We start from the raw sequence: 23,728 nt of genomic DNA on the forward strand, positions 1-23,728 counted from the left end.
TTTAACTGCAGACTTTCAGATTTAATTTGAGGGTAATTACATCCAAATCAGGTGAACGGTGTAGGAATTACAACGGTTTCTATATGTGCCTCCCACTTTTTAAGGGGCCAAAAGTAATGGGACTATCAACTCAAAAGCTATTTCATGGACAGGTGTGGCCTATTCCCTCATTATTTCATTATCAATTAAGCAGGTAAAAGGTCTGGAGTTGATTCTAGGTGTGACATTTGCATTTGGAATCAGTTGCTGTCGACTCTCAATACGAGATCCAAAGAGCTGTCACTATCAGTGAAGCAAGCCATCATTAGGCTGAAAAATCAAAACAAACCCATCAGAGAGATAGCAAAAACATTAGGTGTGGCCAAATCAACTGTTTGGAACATTCTTAAAAAGAAAGAATGCATCGGAGAGCTCAGCAACACCAAAAGACCCGGAAGACCACGGAAAACAACTGTGGTGGATGACAGAAGAATTATTTCCCTGGTGAAGAAAAACCCCTTCACAACAGTTGGCCAAATCAACTCTCCAGGAGGTAGGTGTATATGTGTCAAAGTCAACAATCAAGAGAAGACTTCAGAAGAGTGAATATAGAGGGTTCACCACAAGATGTAAACCATTGGTGAGCCACAAAAACAGGAAGACCAGATAAGAGTTTGCCAAACAACATCTAAAAAAGCCATTACCGTTCTGGAACAACATCCTATGGACAGATGAGACAAAGATCAACTTGTACCAGATTGATGGGAAGAGAAGAGTATGGAGAAGGAAAGGAACTGCTCATGATCCAAAACATACCACCTCATCAGTGAAGCATGGTGGTGGTAGTGTCATGGCGTGGGCATGTATGGCTGCCAATGGAACTGGTTCCCTTGTATTTATTGATGATGTGACTGCTGACAAAAGCAGCAGAATGAATTCTGAAGTGTTTCGGGCAATATTATAGGCTCATATTCAGTCAAATGCTTCAGAACTCATTGGACGGCGCTTCACAGTGCAGGTGGACAATGACCCGAAGCATACAGCAAAAGCAACCAAAGAGTTTTTTAAGGCTAAAAAGTGGAATGTTATGCAATGGCCAAGTCAGTCCCCTGACCTGAATCCGATTGAGCATGCATTTCACTTGATGAAGACAAAACTGAAGGGAAAATGCCCCAAGAACAAGCAGGAACTGAAGACATTTGCAGTAGAGGCCTGGCAGAGCATCACCAGGGATGAAACCCAGCGTCTGGTGATGTCTATGCATTCCAGACTTCAGGCTGTAATTGCCTGCAAAGGATTTGCAATAAAAGTATTAAAAAGTGAAAGTTAGATTTAGGATTGTTTAGTTTGTCCCATTACTTTTGGCCCCTTAAAAAGTGGGAGGCACATATAGAAACCGTTGTAATTCCTACACCATTCACCTGATTTGGATGTAATTAACCTCAAATTGAATCTGAAAGTCTGCAGTTAAAGCACATCTTGTTTATTTCATTTCAAATCCATTGTGGTGGTGAATAGAGGCCAAAATATGAAAATTCTGTCAATGTCCCAATATTTATGCATCTGACTGTGTGTGTGTATATATATGTATATATATATATATATATATATATCCCATGAGACCAGAAGCACACAGTTAAATATAGTTACACAGCCGAGTGCTCAGCACATAAAAGGTTGCTTATAGAGAAAAATAAGAGCCGGCAACATCCTACTATAGAATGCAAAAAGAGGTATTTAATCCATCATAAACAGTAAAAACCATCATCCAATAATATAGTGCATATCCATTTAAAGGTCAGGGCATGCGGGGAGGCCAGAGGTAGATCAAAAACGTTTCAAGGCTCCAACGGCCTTTTTGTCAAGGCCGTTGACAAAAAGGCCGTTGGAGCCTTGCAACGTTGGTTCATGTTGGATTAAACCTTCATTTTTTTTCACCAAGTCCGGAGGAGTGCCGCCTGCTTTGTGTTTATCGGAGCCTTTTGACATGCTATATATATATATATTTTTGTGCACATTTAAATCCTTTTAAAAACATAAATTGTCCTACATGGTGATAATGACATCCTGATGAATCAGGTCGTTTTGCACAATCACAATTGTGTCTCAGATATCGGGTTCATTTCCAGCTAATCTAGAACTGACCAAATACTTAAACAACGTCTCTTCTACTGGTACTGAACAGCAGTCCTCCCAGTAGCTTAGAGAAATCTCCGCCACATGATAGAGCGCCTTTTCCTCCGGGCGGAAGGACGTCACTGTGAGAGCGGCGTGAAAGGTGAGCAGAGCCGCGACTACTTCCTTTCTTTTAGGGCGGCCATTGAGCTGGAGCGAGTGAGTAGTTGGGGCTCTGCGCACAATCTTTTTCCATCGGGTTTATTCTGTCCGTGTAACCCGCTGTGATCCCGGGATTATCACAGGGCAGGAGACGCTTTATGTTGCTGCCCGGATATTTCCGCGGTCTGCATCGTTTATGAGCGTTAGTGCTCGGTTATATGTCAGGGGCGCTGTGTACAGGCCGGCTCCATAGCGGTGTATGTGTCAGTGTATGCCGCCTGGCCGTGCTGTAGAGGCCCCGTAGTGGTGATGTTTATCTTCCTGTTAATGCCACATCATGTCCTTGATGTGTGATCACAGCATATAACTCATCTGTCATTCTTGTTCCTTGTATCTCCAGTGAAGCAGCTATGGGTCTCATTGTCATTCACAGATCTCTTCTAATCTGCTTGTATGTAAAGCTGTATAGTAAAAAGAATTAGCCGGTTATCCCTGTACTGGTAGTTTAATCATTAGTGTTATGTCCTTATAAATACTGAACGTCCTAGGTATTTCTGCAGTTTAAGTTATTGTGTAAAGTAAATCTTTGGGTTTTAAATTCAGTAATGGAATCTGTTTTACTAGATTGGCACTGCAAGGATGCGAAATGCAGATTAATGACTGCTAAATTTACTGTCTGACCATAAGCTAAACTTGTAATATCTTATGCAGAAATGGGCAAGTTTATGAAACCGGGGAAAGTCGTCCTTGTGCTGGCAGGGCGTTACGCAGGCCGCAAAGCTGTCATTGTAAAGGTATGTTTTTGTGAGATAATTTTGTGCAATCCTGAGCTGTGTGTGTGTTTTGGTCTTTTGTCGAATGACTGTCATATGATTGGTAGGTAACTTGGTAACCCATAAAATGTTTTTTGTTTTTTTATTTTGCACTACCTCCAATTAAGGAAGAAAAAACCCTGTAGAATTAGCATGCATGGCTTCTTTCTTGGTTTATGTATTTACTAAAAGCAGAAAATCTATTTTAATCTGGTACTTTTTGTAGTCCAAAAGGAACTCTTGAGTGATTGTCTCAACCATACTTAATTTTTTCTTATATCAGAATATTGATGATGGCACCTCAGATCGTCAGTACAGCCATGCCCTGGTTGCTGGTATTGACCGCTATCCTCGCAAGGTGACTGCCACCATGGGCAAGAAGAGGATTGCCAAGCGGTCCAAGATTAAGTCTTTTGTGAAGGTGTACAACTACAACCACCTTATGCCAACCAGGTGAGTTTAGAATCCACTACTGCAAACATCTTACTATTCATCATGTTAATGTTGTTAAATGGGACTGCATTGTCCTTTTCATCATCCGGAGCAGTTCGATACTGGCTTGTCTGCTCATCTACTTACCCTAATGGCTTTTAAGTATCTTTGCATTAAGGACTATTTATGACCCGATGGTGGGTACAGTGTGCACAGTGAATATGGGTTTGCTCTGTAATAAGCTGCTGTCAAAACAAGCAACAAAATGTTGTTGGTTTTTTTTAAGTAATGCAGCCTACATTAAGGGGCACATCCACTAGACTATCTACTCCCTGTCCAATCTCTAAACGATTTTCCCTTGATTTTTTTTTTTTTCCCTTGAAACTTTCTTTCAGTCTGAACGATTTGCAAACTCGTTATCGTTCAATCACCTGCTAAAATCGTGTAGTGGATGTCCCCGTTATAAGAGCAAAGAATAGAGGCAAACTAGTGTTGCATATTTGCTGTGTTGCATATGAAAAAAGTTATACAAATTTCACTTTGATTTACTGCTGTGTACTAATGCAGCTTATTTCTACCCTCAGTGTCCATAAAAAAAAAAAAACACCTATTAGATTTATAATACATACCTGTATTACTGAGACTGGTGTTATACGCTATATAAAGTTATCAAACTTTATATAGAGGCACCATATTTTGCAGACTACGTATGTATTCAAGCTGTATCCCTAAGGATGGTCAATTAATAGTAGTGGCGCTGACATCGTAAGGTAACTATTGATGGGTTAGCCATTAATAGTTATGTGATGCTAAGTAGACGACTGTTACTAGTGTATGTGAATCAGTGTCTAACCCTAATTGTCCCAACAAATGGCATAACCTAGCCAAGTAGAAGGGAAGAGAACAGCAAGCACAGAAAAGGAATAATCAGTGGAGAGGACTGCAAGAGATCCAAATTGGATGGGGTGCAAGTAGATGTGTCCTTACACAACTATCCTTTCTGCACCATATGGCACGATCCCTGTGCTCTTTCCTCAACTTTGTGTCCTAGGTACTTAGGATTTTTTTTATTTTTGCGTATTAAACGATGCATGGCACAGGTCACTCGCATCAGACTAATCTCTTTTTTAAACCGCCTTTTTTTTTCCTGTCAGATTTAGGAGGACGATGTAGTTAGATCTTTTATATCCATTTTTTTAGCCCCTTCCAACCCCCAAACGACGGACGATGCGCGGGCAGAGATGGTCGATAACAACCATTGCCCGTGCGTGCAGTCCAACCTGGTCGATATCGACCAGGTGCGGGTCGTTTTTGGGTTGGTGCTGTGCTGGATGTTTGATAACGATCATCCAGCACATGCAGAACGATCAGACAATAACTTTATCGTTGTCTGAACTGACCGTGTATGCACCTTTAGTACTGCTGCTTTATTTCTCAATTTAGTGTTCTAGGTTTTTAGATTAGTATTTTTGGAGCAAATTCATATGAAGTCACAGAATGAAAAGAACGATGCATGGTGAAGGTCGGTCGTATCACTTATCTTTTACATTAGTAACCTACACTGCTACTTTTTTTTCCAACATTATTCATATTTATTTATTTTTCATCCATTTTGCGGCTTGGTTTGCTAATAGTGTACTAGGTACTTAGGATTAGTGTTTTGGAGCTGCAAAGTTGATGCCCTAAATGGGGCTTGAGGCTATTTGGTGCAATTTGAGGAAAGGTGTATAGTAGAGTGGATGGTTGTCTTCTCTGCAATTACATATTACATTCTCTAAAATCTTAGTTTAAGCAAAATCCATGGGTTGGGGTTGTTAATGCCAGTGTATCTGCCACGTAATTGCAAGAAGATAGGTGACCTGAAAGCTGCTAATACGGATTCGTTTCGGCCTGTTCAAAATATTTTTTTCTTCCAGATACTCTGTGGATATCCCCCTTGATAAAGCTGTGGTGAACAAGGATGTTTTCAGGGACCCGGCTCTGAAGCGTAAAGCCAGAAGGGAGGCCAAAGTAAAATTTGAAGAGAGGTTGGTATTATGTCTATTTAACACTGTGCAGATACAAAAAATATGTATGCTATTACAACAGTCTGCTTTGTAAATAAAAGCTTAATATTCGCTGTACAGGTAACTACAGTGGGGCACATTGTACAGTAAATTGCAGTGGAATGGCCTGGTTTTTACATTGGGTCCACTCCTAATTGGGTAGCTTTGATGTAACCATCCACAGAGGTGGCGCACCCAAAAAGTAAGGGCCCATACATCAGATTGGTGAAAAAAAAATAAAAAAATGCCAATCTGCGCCCATACACTAGATATTTTATAGCTATTTGCAGATCATTTTCAGGAAGGGCAGATCTGCCAATCTAGAAATCATTTTACTAGTGACAGGCAGCAAATTACCTGCATACACTAGCAGTCTACAGCCCAGATTGGTCTGTGAAATTCGACATGTTGGACAATCTAAGTCGACAATTCCAAATATGGAATCTGCGATCTGTAAACCCCATACATTGCAGATACTTTTACACCATTTTCTGCAAACCGCAGAATTGTCCCAATTGTTGTTGACTTATGGGAGCCTGTAGACTGTAGGGTCTCTAAATGGCATAAGTTGGATGGTGAGTGACCGCTGTCTTATTTTGTTTGCTTTGCACCTATTCCTTATGGAAGTTGTTGATATTAATTTGATGGTACAAACTAGTACGCACAGGATTAGGCACATTTTTTTTACTTAATTGTGGCACTCCACATATGTCTGTATAATTGCCGCACTGGTAGAATATCTTATATTGATCACAAAAACTATAGCTGAATATTGTAGGTAAGTGAAGTATTGAGACTCCCAGCCATCTTCAATCCTGCGTAGATGTTGTTGCAAAGTAGTGGAATGGTCTGTTGTATGGAATTGCACGAATTCCCATACTGTCAACAGTAGTTCTGACAACCTGTGGCTTTCCAGGTGTTAAACTACAAGTCCCAGCATGCTTACCAGTTTGCTGTCAAGCTATGCTGAGATTTGTGGCTTGATGAGACCTGGAACCACAAATTGTCCAGGCCTGTTCTACAATATTATACAACTGCCCCAGCCCCTGAGCCTCACAGCCCCAGCTTCCCTAACCACTGCCTGAACCATCTCCTAGCCACCACTTACCTGCTCCTGTTCTCTGGATGCTCTTACCCGGCTCCTCTCTGACCCAGCGGCATGACATCCCGCGCGCTGCACGGGACAAAAAAAAAAAACTCTTGTTCTGAGCTGCCGGCGGCTTGACTCTCTCTATTTGCTGTGCGCTGCTGAATACAGCTGAGGGAAGGGGGATACATTAACTGGACTCCTGAGGGGCCCGGTACATGTGTCCCCTTTGTTGCCAGGCCTGCTTAGGAGCCAGTAGAACAAATCTAGGAGCAGGCAGGTTCATCTAAGGAGCCAGTGGTGACCGGATATCTGTATAAATGATGAAATGTTAGCTGACGTAAGGCACACCATTACATTGTGAACAACACAGGCTATAGTTACAGTGCTAAGCGTGATGCTTTACACTGTCCCTCCTGCTGTCTGCACTAATATGCATAGACATTTCTTATTAAAGCCATATACTATGTAATCTCTTAGTGTTCACTCTAGCTCCGGCGGCAGGCAGGGCGCCGGAGCTAGAGAGGGCAACCTTATGCGCATGCCTGAAAAGGGGACGTGTCTATAAGACGCGTCCCCTTTTCGTCATACTTGGGGGCGTGCCCGGCGCTTACGGACATGCCGGGCAGCCCCCAAGCGCTGCAGAAAAAGAGAATAGATGCCGGGCGCATGCGCCCGGCGTCTATTCTCCGGCGGTGACCGGGACACCGCATGTTTCTCCACCTGCGGGACACCGCGTCCCGCGGGTGAGAACAGCACCCGCAGGCTGTGAGGGCAGGGCGCTTTTTGCCCTCCTCCTGGAGGGCAGGGTGCTTTTTGCCCTCCAGAAGGAGGGCAGGGCGCCGCGCCCTGCTAAAACAGCCTAGTGGGAACGCTAATCTCTATTCCACTCTGAGCACCCATTCATTACTTTCACCTCTGTTTTTCATACACCTGCTATTCATCTACAAACCTACATATGAAACCTCTGTACTGCCTCATGCATAACGGCAACCATTCTTCAATCCATGGAAAGCGTTCACTGGCTTTACTAGCCACTGCCCACGTTCTTTCTCACTGGTGCAGAATATAGGCAATCGCTGCTACTATGCTGCATCACTACCACCCTCTTATATAAATGTTAATCGATTCGGTCACTGATAAGACGCTCATTTGGTAGCAATAAAAGTGTAATTTGAGGTATGTAGTTCTCCAGAATTGGTAGGTTTCCCAAATCTGTAACAGTCTCGCACCACTCTGTGTTCCTGCTGTTGATGGTTCTTCTGTAAATTTAATGCAAATAGAATTTTAGAGGAGCTGGGAATAGACAATACTGGTGTCTGAACTATGGAAACTATTAGCTTAGAGCAGAATAGATACTTAAAGGAAAACCATGGTGTTAGTAAAACTTGACTGTACCTTGAAATGAACTCCCATCTGCTCACGCAAAGCAAATTGGTCAGTGTCCTTTGTATACAGTTTGATAATACAAAATCCTTTCTCAATGCACTCTGCTTGGGTAGAGCACAGAAATAACAGCTCTCGCTGTACCCACATCCAGTTAGTGTGTGGCCATATCACTATTTGTGCTTCTTGCACTTTCTTTCATGTCTCCCTGTCTCATGAGGATGGAGCAATATACATACAGCACTGTTTCTCTATGTACAAGGAAGACCTTTTTAAAATGGACCGGTTTAATTATTGGGTGGAGTTCTTTTACTGTATCTGGTTTTTTTGGCACTTTTCAACCTATAACATTTGGAGGATCTCTTAATATTGCATATGTGAGTTAGCTGGTAATAAGAAAGATGCTCAGTACATGGCAAATAAAAAATACATGCTGCTTTTCCATCATTCTTTATAGTTTGTGATCTTGGGAACGAGGATAAAAAAATACCATTATTTTTACTGTATGGAGTTTTAGGAAAGATCAGCGTTGCATTGGTTGTTTTTCATACCTGAATAACATTCCTATTCTTACAGGTACAAGACAGGCAAAAACAAGTGGTTCTTCCAGAAGTTGCGGTTCTAACAAGTCTTCATTTGGTGCAACATTAAAGTTTATCAAAAAAGAGACTTGCTTTTAAGAGTCATTTGTTACATAAGTGCGGTCTTTTATATATTGTAATGAAAAAAACAAATACAGGTGATAAGTTTAAGATGGCACTTTTTTTTTTTTTTTTTTCCATGAATGGAATTGAGCTTTGCATTTATTATAAAGGTTTCATTATATTAAGTTTATTTGTAATTTGGTGAATTCCTATATTCTTTGAATCTTCACATTTTCTTACTACAAACTTATCTTTTTTAGGACTTACCATTGATATACTAATGTCAAATGAAAACAACTATATATACAATCCCATTGTTTTTATACCTTTTGCAGCAGGGGTTTAAATCAATAACCTTGCAGAGTTCAATTAAATTGTTGAACAGTAATTTTTATATCATTATAGCATAGATTTAAATGAGACCTGAGCTATGACTGGGCCACTCCAATGCATTTTTATAGGGGTATTCAATATGGGTGCGATAAGTCCGTTTTTTGCGTTAATATCACTGGTTTTAGTTTTACACCGTATTCAATTTCAAAGACTTATCGCAGTTTTGAAAAGTCTGATAAAAAAACGGTGATAACTTTTCACCATTGAATAGGTGTCGAAAAAAAGTGCAGAATTGGGGTTTAGGGGTGCAGGCTTAAAAAAATAGCCTGCACCCCTGAGTGACATTTAAAAAAGGACTGTAAAAAAAAAAAAAAAATAGGGACACCCCAAAAAATGAACTTAAATTGGAGTGCAAAAAAAAAAATGGGAAAAAATTGTTTAACAATAGGGAAATAGGTTCAGGGCTTTTCTGCAAGTATGCGGCAGATGTTTTCTAGAATAGAATTATAGCGGCAGGTGCACAAATGCAGAATTTTTAAAAATTTACATTTTTTGGACATCAAAATATGCTAGTACCCATTTTCATGTACCCCAAATTTGATGGGACCACTAAAAAAAAAACGAAAAAAAATAACCTAAGTGCTCTTCTGCATCACTTCTTCAATGTCAGGGAAAAAAAACACCTGCTGCGGCTATTTAAATCCCCGACTTTCAATTAAAGGCTAAAACGGGGGTACCCATGGTGTTCCCCCATGTTTTTACAACTTTAGGGGGGGGGTCTTACAATTATTTTAAGTAAAAATTCGTAACTTTACGAAAATCCAACTTCAGAGTTTCCCGTTTTCGTTAATTTGATATTGAACACGGGGATAAGCGGGAACGCGCAGCAGACTTAACGCAGAAAAAAACTCCGATATGAAACGTTAACTTCGGCAGTGAAGTTAACGTTTCATATTGAATACCCCTCTTATGGTGCATACACACAATCAGATTTTTCCTTCAGATATGAACGATAACTATTTAAAAATCGTTCAGTCCTTCATATCTGAAGGAAAATCGTTCATATCTGACATGCCTGGATGATCAACTATGCGCGTTCCCGTTTGTCAGATAACGATATCTGACATCTGATGGGTTTGCAGTCAGACTTGGACGATTCCATTCATTTTAATACAGTCAAAAATCGTTCACATCGTTCCAATCGTTCAAAACTTGGGTCAAATCGTTCAGTCGTTCATCTGACAAATCTGACCGTGTATGCGCTCCATTAGTGTTTTACCCCATTCCAAAGTGTGAGTGAGTCTTTTTTTTTTTTTTTTTCCCTGTAATATAAATCTTGTGTAAATCCTGGGTTTCTTGGAGACTGCCATAGGCTTTGCTCAGGAGTTGTCTAGTCTTTGCTCCATCCAAGCTTACTATTCCATGAAGCATTCTCCTGCCACCTTCTTCATGGTAGGATAGTGTTCTTGGGATAATGCAATGTTAGACTACTATGTTTGGGGCAAGTCTATGTACTAATCCTTGGAGAGAGATAAAGTGCCATCAAATCAGCTCCTAACTGTCCTTTTTCGAACACTGCTTGTAAAGTAACAGTTGGGAGCTGATTGGTTGTTACTTTATTTTATTGCTCTCCAAGATTTAGTACATAGACCCCATAGTATCTAGCATTGAGCGCAGAAAGTGGAATATGGGTTTCATCAGAGCATAATCGCTTTCTCTTTTGTTATGAGGGTCTCCCACATACTTTGACAAACCAGAAATTCACAAGTTAATTTCTTGCCCACCCTCCTAGAATACAGATGTCTGACCTGCCTGGTCTATTACTTTGTCAGACATATTCCCATCTCTGCATTGGAAGAACAACTCTGGAAACTATGTATCTTAGGGGGAGATGTATTAACGGCAAAATGCGGTAAAACCCCCGAAAATGCAGTTTTCGGGGGTTTTACCGCATTCCCGTATGTCTGCTGCTTCGCGTCGCTAGGTAACACCACCTTCAGGAGGCGTTACCCAATAGAAGCCTATGGGCTTCTTAGCGCGACGCTCGGGGCCGGGAGGGATCCGATCGGATCCCTCCCATGAGCACCCGCGGCCCGCATCCTTCTGCGCATGCGCAGAAGGACTTCTGGGTGTTCAACCCGGAAGTCCCTCTGCCCGGCCGCATCGCAAAGGACCGCTCTCATCGAGAGGGCTGTCTTTTGCGAAATCCTTGGTACATACTGCGGTAATGAACTGCGGTATGTACTCGAAGTCGGGGGGGATGTACCGCAACGGCGATGTCGCCGTTAATACATCTCCCCCTTAGTGACCTCTCTTTATATGGATACTCCAGTTTGGATGATGACCTGTTCTAGGAAAATTAATTTACATTAACTCCTATGTATGATTGCCTTTGTAAATTATCTGGGGGCTGGTATGCTAAGTTGTTCGTCCTTCCTTCCAATTTAATATGAATGTCCTTTGTGTATATTATTTGGAAATAGAACACTGGAACGACTTCAAACAGGTGTGTATGTGTTTGACACGCTAGTTGTGCACAGGTGGGTGTTTTGTGGACTGCTTTTTGTTAAACTGTAATCATGTGATTTCTCGATGTAAGTTATGCAAAATTACATAGCAGTGAGTGCTTTCAAAAACCCAGTATCTGGCTGGTTTAACATGGTTGACCAAATTGGTCAACCTTGCAAGCATTACCTAGATATACCTGGATTATTCCCACCTGCTTTATTTTGTGTTATAATTCGAGAATTCTGTTAAGAGGGCTATGTATTAATAATTGGCAGGACTGCCGTGATTTTAATTTTGGATGCGATGTACTAAACTGAACCTGCAGGGACAGCGGTAGCAGTAACCACTCTCCCTATGGGTTACTGTCACAGCATTTTGAAGAAGTCTTTTAACATTTGTGGAAGACTCCTCCGGAGCATCTGACACTGCATGTGTCCATATATGTAATCAAGAGCATGGAACAGGACACATTAATGGTTTCTACCATGTCAAGGTTGCATACTTGCATGTCCCAATCTGGAAGAGTCAGTCTTAAGCTGGGTATACACTAAACCACAGGTTCTTAATCTTTGGTCCTCAGAACCCCAAACAGTGCATGGTTTCCAAGTCTCAGAATCAGGAGTGAAATAAATAGTGCCACTTGTGAATCTTTTAAAATGTCAGTGAGTAATGACTACACCTGTGCAGCTGCTGGGTGACCTGGAAAATGTGACCTGTGTGGGGTCCTGAGGACCAAGTTTGAGAACCACTGCACTAAACTGTACCCAGTGTGATGTCGCTAGTGACTGGACCCAGCGAGGGTGCCAGCATGGGCAAGTGCATACACCAGTGATTCCCAACCTCTGTCCTCAAGGCACACTAACAGTCCTGGTTTTAGTGATATCCATGATTGTGCACAGATGGTTTAATCAAAATAACTGAGGCACGAAGTCACCTGTGCTCAAGTATAGCTATCCCTAAAACCTGGACTGTTAGTGTGCCTTGAGGAACCCCTGGCATACATGTTTGCCGATAACGACGGCGGGGGCCATGCTGCCCGCTAACTATCGCCTGTCGGACCTGCATGCAAGTCTGATGGACAACGGGAGTGCGCATAGTCAGTGACAGTGCATACACACTGGACGATATGAGCGATTTATCGTTCTGATGCATCGGAATCTGCCAAATCGTTAATAAAATCGTCTAGTACAGTGGTTCTCAAACTCTGTCCTCAGGACCCTGCACAGTTCACATTTTCCAGGTCACCCAGCTGGTGCACAGGTGTATTTATTACTCACGAACACATTTTAAAAGTTCCACAGGTGGAGCTAATTATTTCACTTGTGATTCTATGGGGAGACCTGAAATGTATGCACTGTTGGGGGTCCTGAGGCCTGAGTTTGAGAACCTGTGGTCTAATGTATACCCAGCATTAGATTTATGGTTTGGTCCACCCACCTTCAGCTGGCAAAGGTTCCTACACCAGGTTAACATTTTCTGGACTTCTGGCAGCCTCACTCCAGTTCTGTAGATGTGGGAACATATATTAATACCCAGGCAAGTTATCTGAATAAGTAGGCTTATGTTTAATTTACACAAGTTGCCAACAAAGCAATGGCACTTTTTTTTATTAAAGGTTTAAATTAATTAAGCTATAGCAGTCACAATATGATACATAGGGAGGATGAAGGAGCAATATTTTCTTGTGCTTTCATTCCTTTGTTGCAGCCTCCCTTTCTTGCTCAATCCAGTAGAAGCAATAACTTCACCAGACATGGTATCCAGCTTCACGTCTCCACCAGTTTATTTGACCAAATTACACTTTAGAGAGTGGTCGGGGAACGGGTAAATCTGAAATGCCTGGGGGTAATGGACGGACAGCTGTGCGTGCATATGAATCATTGCATGCCTGGCTGTCCGTCCATTACCCCCAGGAATGGAGGTCACTGGCGCCAGGTGCAGCGGCGCATCCGGCTTCAATGACCTCCACCCTGGCGTCTGCTGAGATGTTATTACCAGCGGGTGCCTGGCTCCTTCCCTCCAGCACCGCGTTAGCTGGAAGTCTCTTCTGAACTCCAACTTCCGGCTCCTTCCATGCGCACTATGGGAGAGACGTCATAACGTCTCTCCCATAGTTCTGAGGAGCAGCTGGGCGGACAGGACGGCGGTGGATGCAGGAGCGGGGATTAAGGTAAGTGGTATTTGTTTTTTTTTGTACAAGCGGCACTTCAGGGGCATAACTATGGGGGCACTACTATAGGATTTCCTTCCTTTAAAAAAGTTCCCTGACCCCTGCTTTAGTAGCTAATTATTTTTGGTGGTTTTTTTTGCAGGATTTAAATTTGACAATTCTGTTACTGACAACACACTGGTTAGTACAGGGGTTCCCAACCACGGTCCTCAAGGCACACTAACAGTACAGGTTTTAAGGATAGCCATAGTTGAGCACAGGTGCCTTAATTAGTACCTTAGTTATTTTGATTTATCCATGCTTAAGCACAAATGGTTATCACTAAGCCAGGAATGTTAGTGTTCCTCCCCTCCCCTCCCCCAACGCTCCTCTGGGCTCCAGCCACATCCTTTCATCCTGGCTGTTCCAATCTTCCGGATCAAAGGATAGGGCTTAATCTTGCTACATGTTTGTCGCCCTGATCACCTGGGGGCTGGATTCTCTCAGGCTGTTGGCTCCACAAATTCTTAAGATAACAGACTTGCACTATAATTTCCTATAAAGGAAGCCTAATTATTAACCTTTATATTGCACCACAGTGGGTCTGCAGCACCTTACACAGTGCAGGAACTGTATGAATAACACAAGCAAAAAAAAAAAGTGACTAGTACAGAACATTGCAGGACATGGTTTATAAACATTGCTGCATCAGCAGTCATATAAGGGCATATTCAATTGCCTGTAAGAAAATGAGCTGCAGTAATTTATAGAAATGAAGGCTGCTTTTTTTTCTTGCAGCTTCAGAGCAAGTCCAATTATACCTAAAATCATTATGTTTAGGTAAAAATGTTTGGACTTGCTTCTAATATACTAGGATTCCTCCCCTCCTCCCCCCCCCCCCCCCCCTTCCCCAAATGACTAAGCAATTTGAAGTCTCCAATTAGCTTAACTTGTTCATAATTACCTTACTTTCGGGCAGCGCTGTCCACCGCCGCTCTGAGATGCTGAAGCCTTCCTCCAGATGCTGTTGAAGAGTAGGCACACTAATACCCCTTTTACACCGGAGCTTAAACCCAGGTTTTTGAAGGGTCAACCCGGGCAGCTCCCTGGTGTAAAAGGGGAGAGGGTTGGATCACCGGTTCGAGTGACCCGGCAATCCAACCCAGGTAACTAGCAGGGTTTAACACGGGTGTGTGAACAATGCACTCTGGGTCACGATGACCTGGAGTGCGCTGCTAGCCGGCCGATTGGTCCGGCTTCAGTGCCTGTGACTTGCATTCTGGGGCTGTTGCTGCTCGGACATGGCAAGGGAGTACTAGAGTAGGGACAGCAGGTGACAGGGCTCCCAGACACGTAAAGCTGCCTGGTATATGCTAATGACCAGTGCTGGGAGGAAGGGGAGAATAGTGTAGACCAGAGAGCTGATGGGAGTCTGCAGGCTGATGTTTCAATTTTTTTTTTTTTTCCTCCCTTGCGGGTTTTGTCACACTTTGGACTTGTTAGATGTTTCCTCACAGGGGTTGAAGCTCTTTACTCCCACCCCTCAGGTAGGGTCAATGGTTCTCACTACAATTTCACTCTATAAGTAATATTTGCTCTTGTGATTGAGCACCTTCCACTACGATCAGTGCATCTCCGAATATACGAGGTATGAAGATGGGTGGACTGAAAGTTTTACAAATAACATCTTGTTGACTGCAAAAACCAACAACCTGCCTAGCCAGAATGTTCAAAATCATGAACGATGAAGATCAAAACCATGATATCTGGGCATCTCATCATCCCTCCATTTATACCATAGGTTCTCAAACACTGCCACAGTCCACGTTTTAAGGCTATCCATGCTTGAGTGCAGGTGACTTTATTAGTACCTCAGTCAATTTGATTTAACCATCTGAACTCAAATTTGGATATCCTTAAAACATGTAATGGTGGAGGTTGGGAACCTCTGTTTTATGCTTTAACTTATACCCCCCTTCACATAATTATTCTACATCTTCCACCTGATGGTCCTTCTAGACTTCTTATAGACCAGTCCACATCTTGCCACTTCAGCACATCTTGCTGTCACCAGTCCCAGTCTGGATAGCTTAAAGGGGATGTAGTCTGGAAGCCGACGGTCTACATGCCGACCGCCGGCTCCCACACTCTCTAATCCCGGCGTGGTACTAATGACAGGCGTTGAAAACTCAACGGCTGTCTTTAACCATATGCCGGAAGACCGGCGCCCGGCATACCGAACGAAGGTAAGTCGGGCGCGGACAGATGCGGGGGAGGGGAGGGTTAGATTTAGGGCTCCCGGGGGGACTTAGGGTTAGGCAAGGGGAAGGGGGGGTTAGGGTTAGGCACTTAGAGGGGGGATGGGGCCGGCGGTAATACTACACATGCTTAAAGAGGTATAGTGATGGTATAGGGCTTCCTCTTTTACATGCGAGTACTCTCGTACTTTCTAGTTCAGTGATTCTCAAAGTTGGTCCTCAGGACCCCAAACAGTTCACGTTTTCCAGGTCACCTCACAGGAGTATTCATTACTGACACATTTTAAAAGATTCACAAGTGGAGCTAATTATTTCACTTGTGATTCTGTGTGGAGACCTGAAAAACCTGCACTGTTTTGGGTCCTCAGGACAGAGTTTGATAACCTGTGTTTTTAGTTAAACAGCAGCATTAACATGTGACCTAAAGACGGGGTGGGGGAAAGTAAAATGGTTCCCTCCCCACCGCTAGACTCCCATGCTGTCATTGATCGTGAGTTATCACACCTCTTTGCCTCCTTGGCACTAATTGGCTACAATGTTTTGTAGCCTTTAAACACAGTAGATGAGCATGGAGAGAGATTAAAGATCAATTGTCTATACAAAGTAGAGGCAGCCATTTTGTGAGCTGATAATTTTATCAATTCACTGGGACATTCCAATATACAATCTTATGAATATTGTCTCAGCCCACAACATGGTTGTCTCCACAATGTACGTCAGTGACAGAGTTTCCACCTACTGGATTCCCCTCCCTTCCCCTGAAAACCAGGAAACATTACCCCTAACGGGACCATCAAGAAACCATTGCTAAAAAAAAAAGGAAAAATATAATTTTAAAGATGTTTTTATTATTATTTAATAATGGCCGCTGACTGCCTATTGGTGAATGAAAGAAGCAGAGAGTAGGGAGTGTCCGGTGAACATTGGTGCCAGTGGCCTTGAGTTTTGTGTATGTCTCTGTGTGGCAGGGCCATTGCTGATGTGGCTTTTTGCAGATTAACTTTTCTGGGGCTGGCCCATGGTTAAATTCAAGTCAATCTGAAAAACTTTGGTTTCTTCAGGGTCCATAGGCTCCACAGGGAGACCTTTGGGTTTAGGTGATGGATATGAAATCCGGGCACTACACAGTTAAATTTTAACTCCCAGGATGCACTGAGTCCACTCTCCCTATAACCTGCCCCCGAGCCAGAGGCACGGAGTTGGGTCACTGTAAACGCAGTCAGTCCCCAGGACGATTCCCAAGCCTAAAAAGCAGGCCTGGCATACAAGATGTCCGGCTTCCAAGTCCAAGGATAAGCCCCCGACCTGACAGGACGGGCATCCCACTGGGGGATCCCAGGGTGAGAGGCCAACTTCTTCAGTTCAATCAAGTGTTGGTGTTAGACCACCACGGACACTTGGGTAAGAGAAGTCTCCCACGGGTACGCCCTCTCATTTCTCAGAAGGCCTCCCCACCAGTTTTTCTACACAGACCTTCCTTGAGACAGGGACAATGCCTTGCAGATCCAGAAAGCCATACAGTCCTTGCTCCAAGCAGGGGTCATAGTACCGGTCCCATTACCTCAGAGGGCGACAGGTTATTACTCTACTCTCTTTCTGGTCCAGAAGCCGAACGAATCCCATCAGCCTATCTTCAATCTCAAATCCCTGAACAAGTTCCTCAGGGTACCTCGGTTCAGAATGGAAATTCTATGCTCCATCATACTAGCTATGGAACCTGGGCATTTTATGGTATCACTGGATATTCGGGATGCATGCCTACATGTACCGATTGCTCCCTCTCACCAGCGTTATCTCCGGTTTTCTGTACAACACCAGCATTTCCAGTTTCGGCCTCTGCCATTTGGCCTGTCTACTGCGCCACGGGTGTTTACCAAGGCTATGGCTATCATGGCGGCCCATCTGCGGGGGCAGTCTGTCCAACTGCTACCATACAGTACCTGGACGACCTCCTGATGTTGGTCTCCAGAGGTATTCCACCACCATCTTCAGCTAACGACTTCTGTTCTTCAGACACACGTATGGTTAATCAATTGGAAGAAGTCATCCCTAACTCCATCTCAGAGGATGCTCCATCTGGGAGCCCTGTTGGATTCCCAACAGCAGAGGATCTTTCTGATAGCAGACAAGATCTCCAGTTTACAGATGCGAATATGTAGATGTCTCCACAGTCGCCGGCTGTCAATCCACTCAGCGGTGCAGATTCTGGGGTCTATGGTGTCGACATTCGACATGGTGGAATATGCTCAGTTTCATTCCAGGCCTCTGCAGAAACTGATTCTCTCCAGGTGGAACGGAGAGGATCATCAGATAAAGGCACAGACGATGGTGTTCTCTCCGGAGGTTCGTCTGTCCCTGTCTTGGTGGCTACAGATGTTTCATCTAACCAAGGGGCGCCCTTTTGGATTCCGGACTGGGTGATCCTGACAACGGATGTCAGTCTCCGGGGTTGGGGTGCAGTAACTGGTTCGCACTCTTCGGGTTCGTTGGACGATAGGCGAATCAGCCCTGCCAATTAACATATTGGAACTTCGGGCAGTCTTCAGGGCACTCAAACTGGCCAGACATATACTTCATGGAAACCGTGGCGTACATCACCATCAAGGAGGTACTTATAGTCAGGCGGCAGTGTCACGCATTCTGACATGGGCGGAAAGGTCATCTCCCAGCCATATCGGCTGTGTTCATTTCGGGAGTTCTCAATTGCGAAGCGGACTTCCCCAGCCGTCACGACCTGCATCCCGGGGAATGGTCTCTTCACCAAGAGGTGTTTCAACTCTTAGTGGACAAGTGGGGCCTTCCAGAAGTGGACCTCATGGCCTCCCGACACAATCACAAACTGTCTGTGTACAGGTCTAGGACAAAAGATGTCGAGGCAATCTTGGTAGACGCTCTGCCAGGCAAGTGGACTTTCAAGTTTGCGTACCTGTTTCCTCCAGTCTCACTGCTTCCTCGAATTCATTGGATGTTTAAACAGGACGGAGGCGCGGTCCTGCTGGTGGCACCAGCTTGGCTCATACACCATTGGTAGTCAGATCTGAGTCTCTCCATCGACGCTCCGTTCCTGCTGCCTCAATGTCCGGACCTGTTGTCTCAAGCAGGGGTGTATCTAGTGATCCAAGCGCCCCTGGCAATGTAATGGACTGGTGCCCCCCCCTATGCAGTGCCCCCAATATTAATCCCCCCTATGCTGCATTGCCCCCAGTAGTAGCCACCACTATACAGTGCCCCCCAGTAGTAGTCCCCCCTATACAGTGCCCCCAGTAGTAGTCCTCCTATACAGTGCCCCCAGTAGTAGTCCCCTCTATATAGTGCCCCCAGTAGTGGCCACTCACCCCCATAAATTGCCCCCAGTAGTGGCCACTCCTATACAGTGCCCCACCAGTAATGGGCACCCCCCCATAAAGTGCCCCCAGTAGCTGCCACCCCCTATTTCAGTGCCCCCCTGTAGTGCCAGACTTACACACAGACACAAAGAACAAAAAAAAATTCAAATGACCTGATCCCTGCTCCTGACGCGACCGCTGCTGTCTGCTCTGAGTCCTGGCCGCTCTTCTCCTGCATGGGAGAGACGTCATGACGTATGACGTCTCTCCCATCACATGCTGCAGGGGGGAGCCGGCACACGGAGCTCATTAGTGAGCTCCAGCCGGCTCCCTCCACGGACGACGCAGCAGCAAATGAGTCTGTCTGGCTCTCATTAGCTGGCTGCTATTAAAAACACACAGCCGCCACTGGCGGCTGTGTGTTTGTAAATGGTGTAGGGCAGACCGCTATCACTGCAGTCTGCCCTACACTTGTGGGGCCGGGGGACTTGTCCACCCCTTGGCTACTGGTGGCACTGCCGGATGGCGCCCCCCCTTTGGTCGGCGCCCCTGGCGAGTGCGATCCTGGCCAATGGGTAGCTACGCCCCTGGTCTCAAGGTCCTTGCCTTTACCAGGACCTGGGTCGTCTGTCTTTGACGGCGTGGCTCTTGAGACATCCCTCCTAAGGTCCAAAGGATTCCCAGCTCTGTAGTTAACACTATGCTCAGAGCACGTAAGCCAGCCTCTGCACGGATCTACCACAGAATGTGGCATACATATTTTCAATAGTGTCGTCCCAGAGGTTACGATCCCCAGGTGTTTTGGATTTCCAGAGTTTTGGCCTTCAGGTGGGACTGGATCTCTGCCTCTGCCTAGCCTCACTGAAGGTGCATGTCTCTGCCCTATCAGTGTGGTTCCAACAAAGGATTGCTCCTCTTCTGGATGTCTGTACCTTCCTACAGGGTGTCCTTCGGATTCAGCCTCCCTTTGTCCCCCCCGGTGGCTCCTTGGGATTTGGCTGTAGTTCTTCAGGCCCGCCAGGGCCCTCCCTTTGAACCCCTGGATTCAGTGGATCTCAAATGGTTGATGGCAAAGACACTGTTTCTTCTGGCTATTGCTTCCGCTAGCAGAGTGTCAGATTTAGGGGCACTTTCCTGTCGGGCCCCATTTCTGATATTTCACCAGGACAGGGCTGTGCTTCGGACTCGCCCTGGTTTCCTTCCTAAGGTTGTTTCTAGTTTCCACATTAATGAGGAAATTATAGTTCCTGCCTTTCAATCTCCAGACCTCGCGGCACGTGAGGTCTCTTTGGATGTGGTCCGTGCCCTCAGGATTTATGTGGACCGTACCCTTCGGAAATTGGACTCCTTTATTTGTCCTATATGGATTTCACAAGAAGGGTTGGCCAGTCAATAAACAAACATTGGCTAGATGGCTTAATGTGGCTATCTCAGAGGCTTCCACTCAGGAGGGTCTTCCTGTTCCGCCTTCTGTTAAGGCTCATTCTACTCGGTCTGTGGGTCTCTCACGGGCAGCTCGCCATGGCGCCTTAGCTGTTCAGCTGTGTAAGGCGGCCACGTGGTCTTCTGTCCAGACCTTTCTAAGGTTCTCTGCATTTGATACCTTTGCCTCTCAGGATGCTTTCTTTTGGGCGCCGGTTTCTCCTTTCAGCGCAGGAGCATCCCCACCCTTAAAAGGACTGCTTTGGGACATCCCCAAGGTCTCCCTGTGGAGCCTATGTACCCTGAAGAAGAAAATGAGAGATATGGTAAAAACTTACATTTGTTAATTCGCTTTCTTCGTAGTCCATATGGTCTACAGGGCACCCATCCTGACCTACCTGGCTTCAGATGGGCTTTGTTCGGGTTGCTGGTTTTCCGTCTCCTTCTCTGTGAGAATGTGATCTTGTGCGGCCCAGACTTTCTTCTCTTTTCTCCTCCTCCGAACTTTGGCTTGTTACGAACTGAGGTGCCTCTGACTCGGGGGCGGGGTATAGGGAGAGTGGACCCAATGCATCCTGGGAGTTAAAATTTAACTGCGTAGTGCCCGGATTTCCTATCCATCACCTACACCCCAAGGTCTCCCTGTGGACCCTATGGACTTCGAAGAAAGAAAGTTAACAAAGGTAAGTTCTTACCATACCTCTCATTTTTCTTTACTGCAAGTGTGGCATGGGCTGCACACAGTCAGTGATACTGCGAGTTGATGTGGTAAACCTCATCAGCATCAGCACCATTAAGGAACTGTGTGTAGCAGGGTGTATGATATCCATATTGCCATTCTTTGAACTTGTTCCAGAGGCACTCATTCAATTGAATATATTTTCTTTGCAGCAATTGACCATCATCGTGTAAGCACTAGGCAGCATCATCAGAACATACCATCAGCAGCAGCACGTTACAAGGGCAAACTATTTGCAGTGGCAGCACACACCATCAGTAGCAGCCAGGGGTGTATTAAGAGAGGAGGGGGGGCCCCCTCCTCTCTCCCCTCGACCGGCAGCGCACTGACGAAGCAGTAGACTGTGCACTAGAGGTAAGTATAAAAAAATGGGTGCATGGTGCACCTATTATAGATACACTCCTGGTAGCAGCAGTATACAGTGGCAGCACACACCATCAGGAGCAGTATGCAGTGGCAGCACACACCATCAGGAGCAGTATGCAGTGGCAGCACACACCATCAGGAGCAGTATGCAGTGGCAGCACGCACCATCAGTAGCAGTATGCAGTGGCAGCACACACCATCAGTTGCAGTATGCAGTGGCAGCACACACCATCAGTAGCAGTATGCAGTGGCAGCACTCACCATCAGGAGCAGTATGCAGTGGCAGCACACACCATCAGTAGCAGCATGCAGTGGCAGAGGGAGCCAGCACCAGAAGAACCGTGCAGACTCAGGGGCATATTCAATTAGGTCCGAAAAGTTCCGTACTTTTCGCATGCCGAACTTTTTGCTGACCGCTGGTTTTCCATGTGAAAAAGTATCGCACTCGCCCCCGTTTTCAATTAGAACGGCAAATTCGGACCCGGCGAAAAGTGCTGTCAGATTTGGGGAAAACCACCTGACACCCCCCAAAAGATGCACGGACATTGGGGATCACTATAGATACCCCCGAATAGGCCTTCTGAAGGTATTTAAATGCTCTCAATAGCTGCTAATTAGCGTCTTTGCACAAGTGGTGAAGAATAGAATTTTGCAGTTTTTTTTTTTAAATAAGTAGTTCCAGCAAATTTGGGGTACATGAAAATGGGTGCTAGCATATTTTAAAGTTGCTAAAGTTAATTTTTTTTAAACGTAAAAAATCCACCTGCCACAACCACCTGCAAACTTAAAAACAGCTGGGGCATACTTGGGGACGCCCCTGGAGTCTATTTCGCTAGTTTTTAAGTTTGTCCCCCAACTTTGTACTTTTTTGCCCCCTTTTTCTAATAAATTTTTTGGGGTGTTAAGTATTTTTTAATCTTTTTTTGACACAGTTTACCTTTGGGGGCCGTCCCAATGGTGCAGGGTGGTTTCCACAAGTTTGCACCCCAAAACCCCAATTCTGCACTTTTTTCGACAGCTTTCATAGGCAAATCTTTTTCACCTATTCCAATGCATTGACTTTCCGCACCGACGAAAAAGTCTTTGGAATTGAATATGGGGATAATTTTTCGCCTGGCAAAAGGACGTCACTGGCGAAACTTCCGCAGAAACGGGCTTTTCGCACCTAATTTAATACGGCCCTCAGAGTGAGTGTGACACAAACTGGGATTAGATCGGGAATGCCATTAATTTATGTCTATCTTGGTCACACTGCAGTCAGTATTTGTTGTTCACCCACATCATGTAAGCAGTTTCCACTTAGCAGTAACCACCAGTCCAGAAACCCAGCTATCATTGCATTGAATTAATATGACAAATGTTCAATCATGCTCATTTCACTGCATACTATTGATTGAGGGGTAGATACACATATTATCATTGGCTATATGTTTATGTTATCATCACACAGTTTAAAGAATAGGTTGTATAATCTGTATAGTATAGTGTGTCCTATCCTGTAATAAATAACTGAAATAGGATTTGGCTATATAATGTAACTAAATATTGATTAAATAACACCAACAACAAAATAGTAATAATAGTGGAATACGAACCACTAATATGTCTGAGCCTGTTGCTTCGTGCAAATATAACACAAGATCATAGAGGCTTATATAGTTAAATCTAGTAATGATTCACATGAATTGTTAAAGACGATGGTAAATCCTAGCGCCGATAAACAATACCAGTAATACACGTACATAATTCAATATATCTCAAAAATTATTTTATACATATTATTTGCAACATGAGGGAAACAAGTCCTGTGTGAATATATGTTGCTGATAAAACTCTAATTCTATGATATAGGCACACCGTGATCAGGTTCAATACAAAAATAATTATCTTGTGATATTAAAGCAAAGTAATAATATTATGTTACAACTATGCTACAATGTAAGAATCTCCAGGATCTTGATACTC

The 23,728-nt window shown here is 44.4% G+C and overlaps 1 protein-coding gene across 1 annotated transcript; it reads left to right on the forward strand.

Annotated features, from left to right (window-relative positions):
* Window positions 1-2,226: 2,226 nt before the first annotated feature.
* Window positions 2,227-8,685, forward strand: RPL27 (ribosomal protein L27). Its single transcript, XM_088480737.1, has 5 exons — window positions 2,227-2,313; window positions 2,968-3,050; window positions 3,352-3,521; window positions 5,417-5,527; window positions 8,595-8,685. The coding sequence occupies exons 2-5, from the start codon at window positions 2,970-2,972 to the stop codon at window positions 8,641-8,643; spliced, it is 411 nt and encodes a 136-aa protein (XP_088336863.1). The 5' UTR covers window positions 2,227-2,313; window positions 2,968-2,969; the 3' UTR covers window positions 8,644-8,685.
* Window positions 8,686-23,728: the final 15,043 nt, after the last annotated feature.

The sequence above is a fragment of the Taudactylus pleione genome, unplaced genomic scaffold (genome assembly GCF_031769625.1).
Source record: "Taudactylus pleione unplaced genomic scaffold, aTauple2 ptg000256l, whole genome shotgun sequence".
Classification (NCBI taxonomy): domain Eukaryota; kingdom Metazoa; phylum Chordata; class Amphibia; order Anura; family Myobatrachidae; genus Taudactylus; species Taudactylus pleione.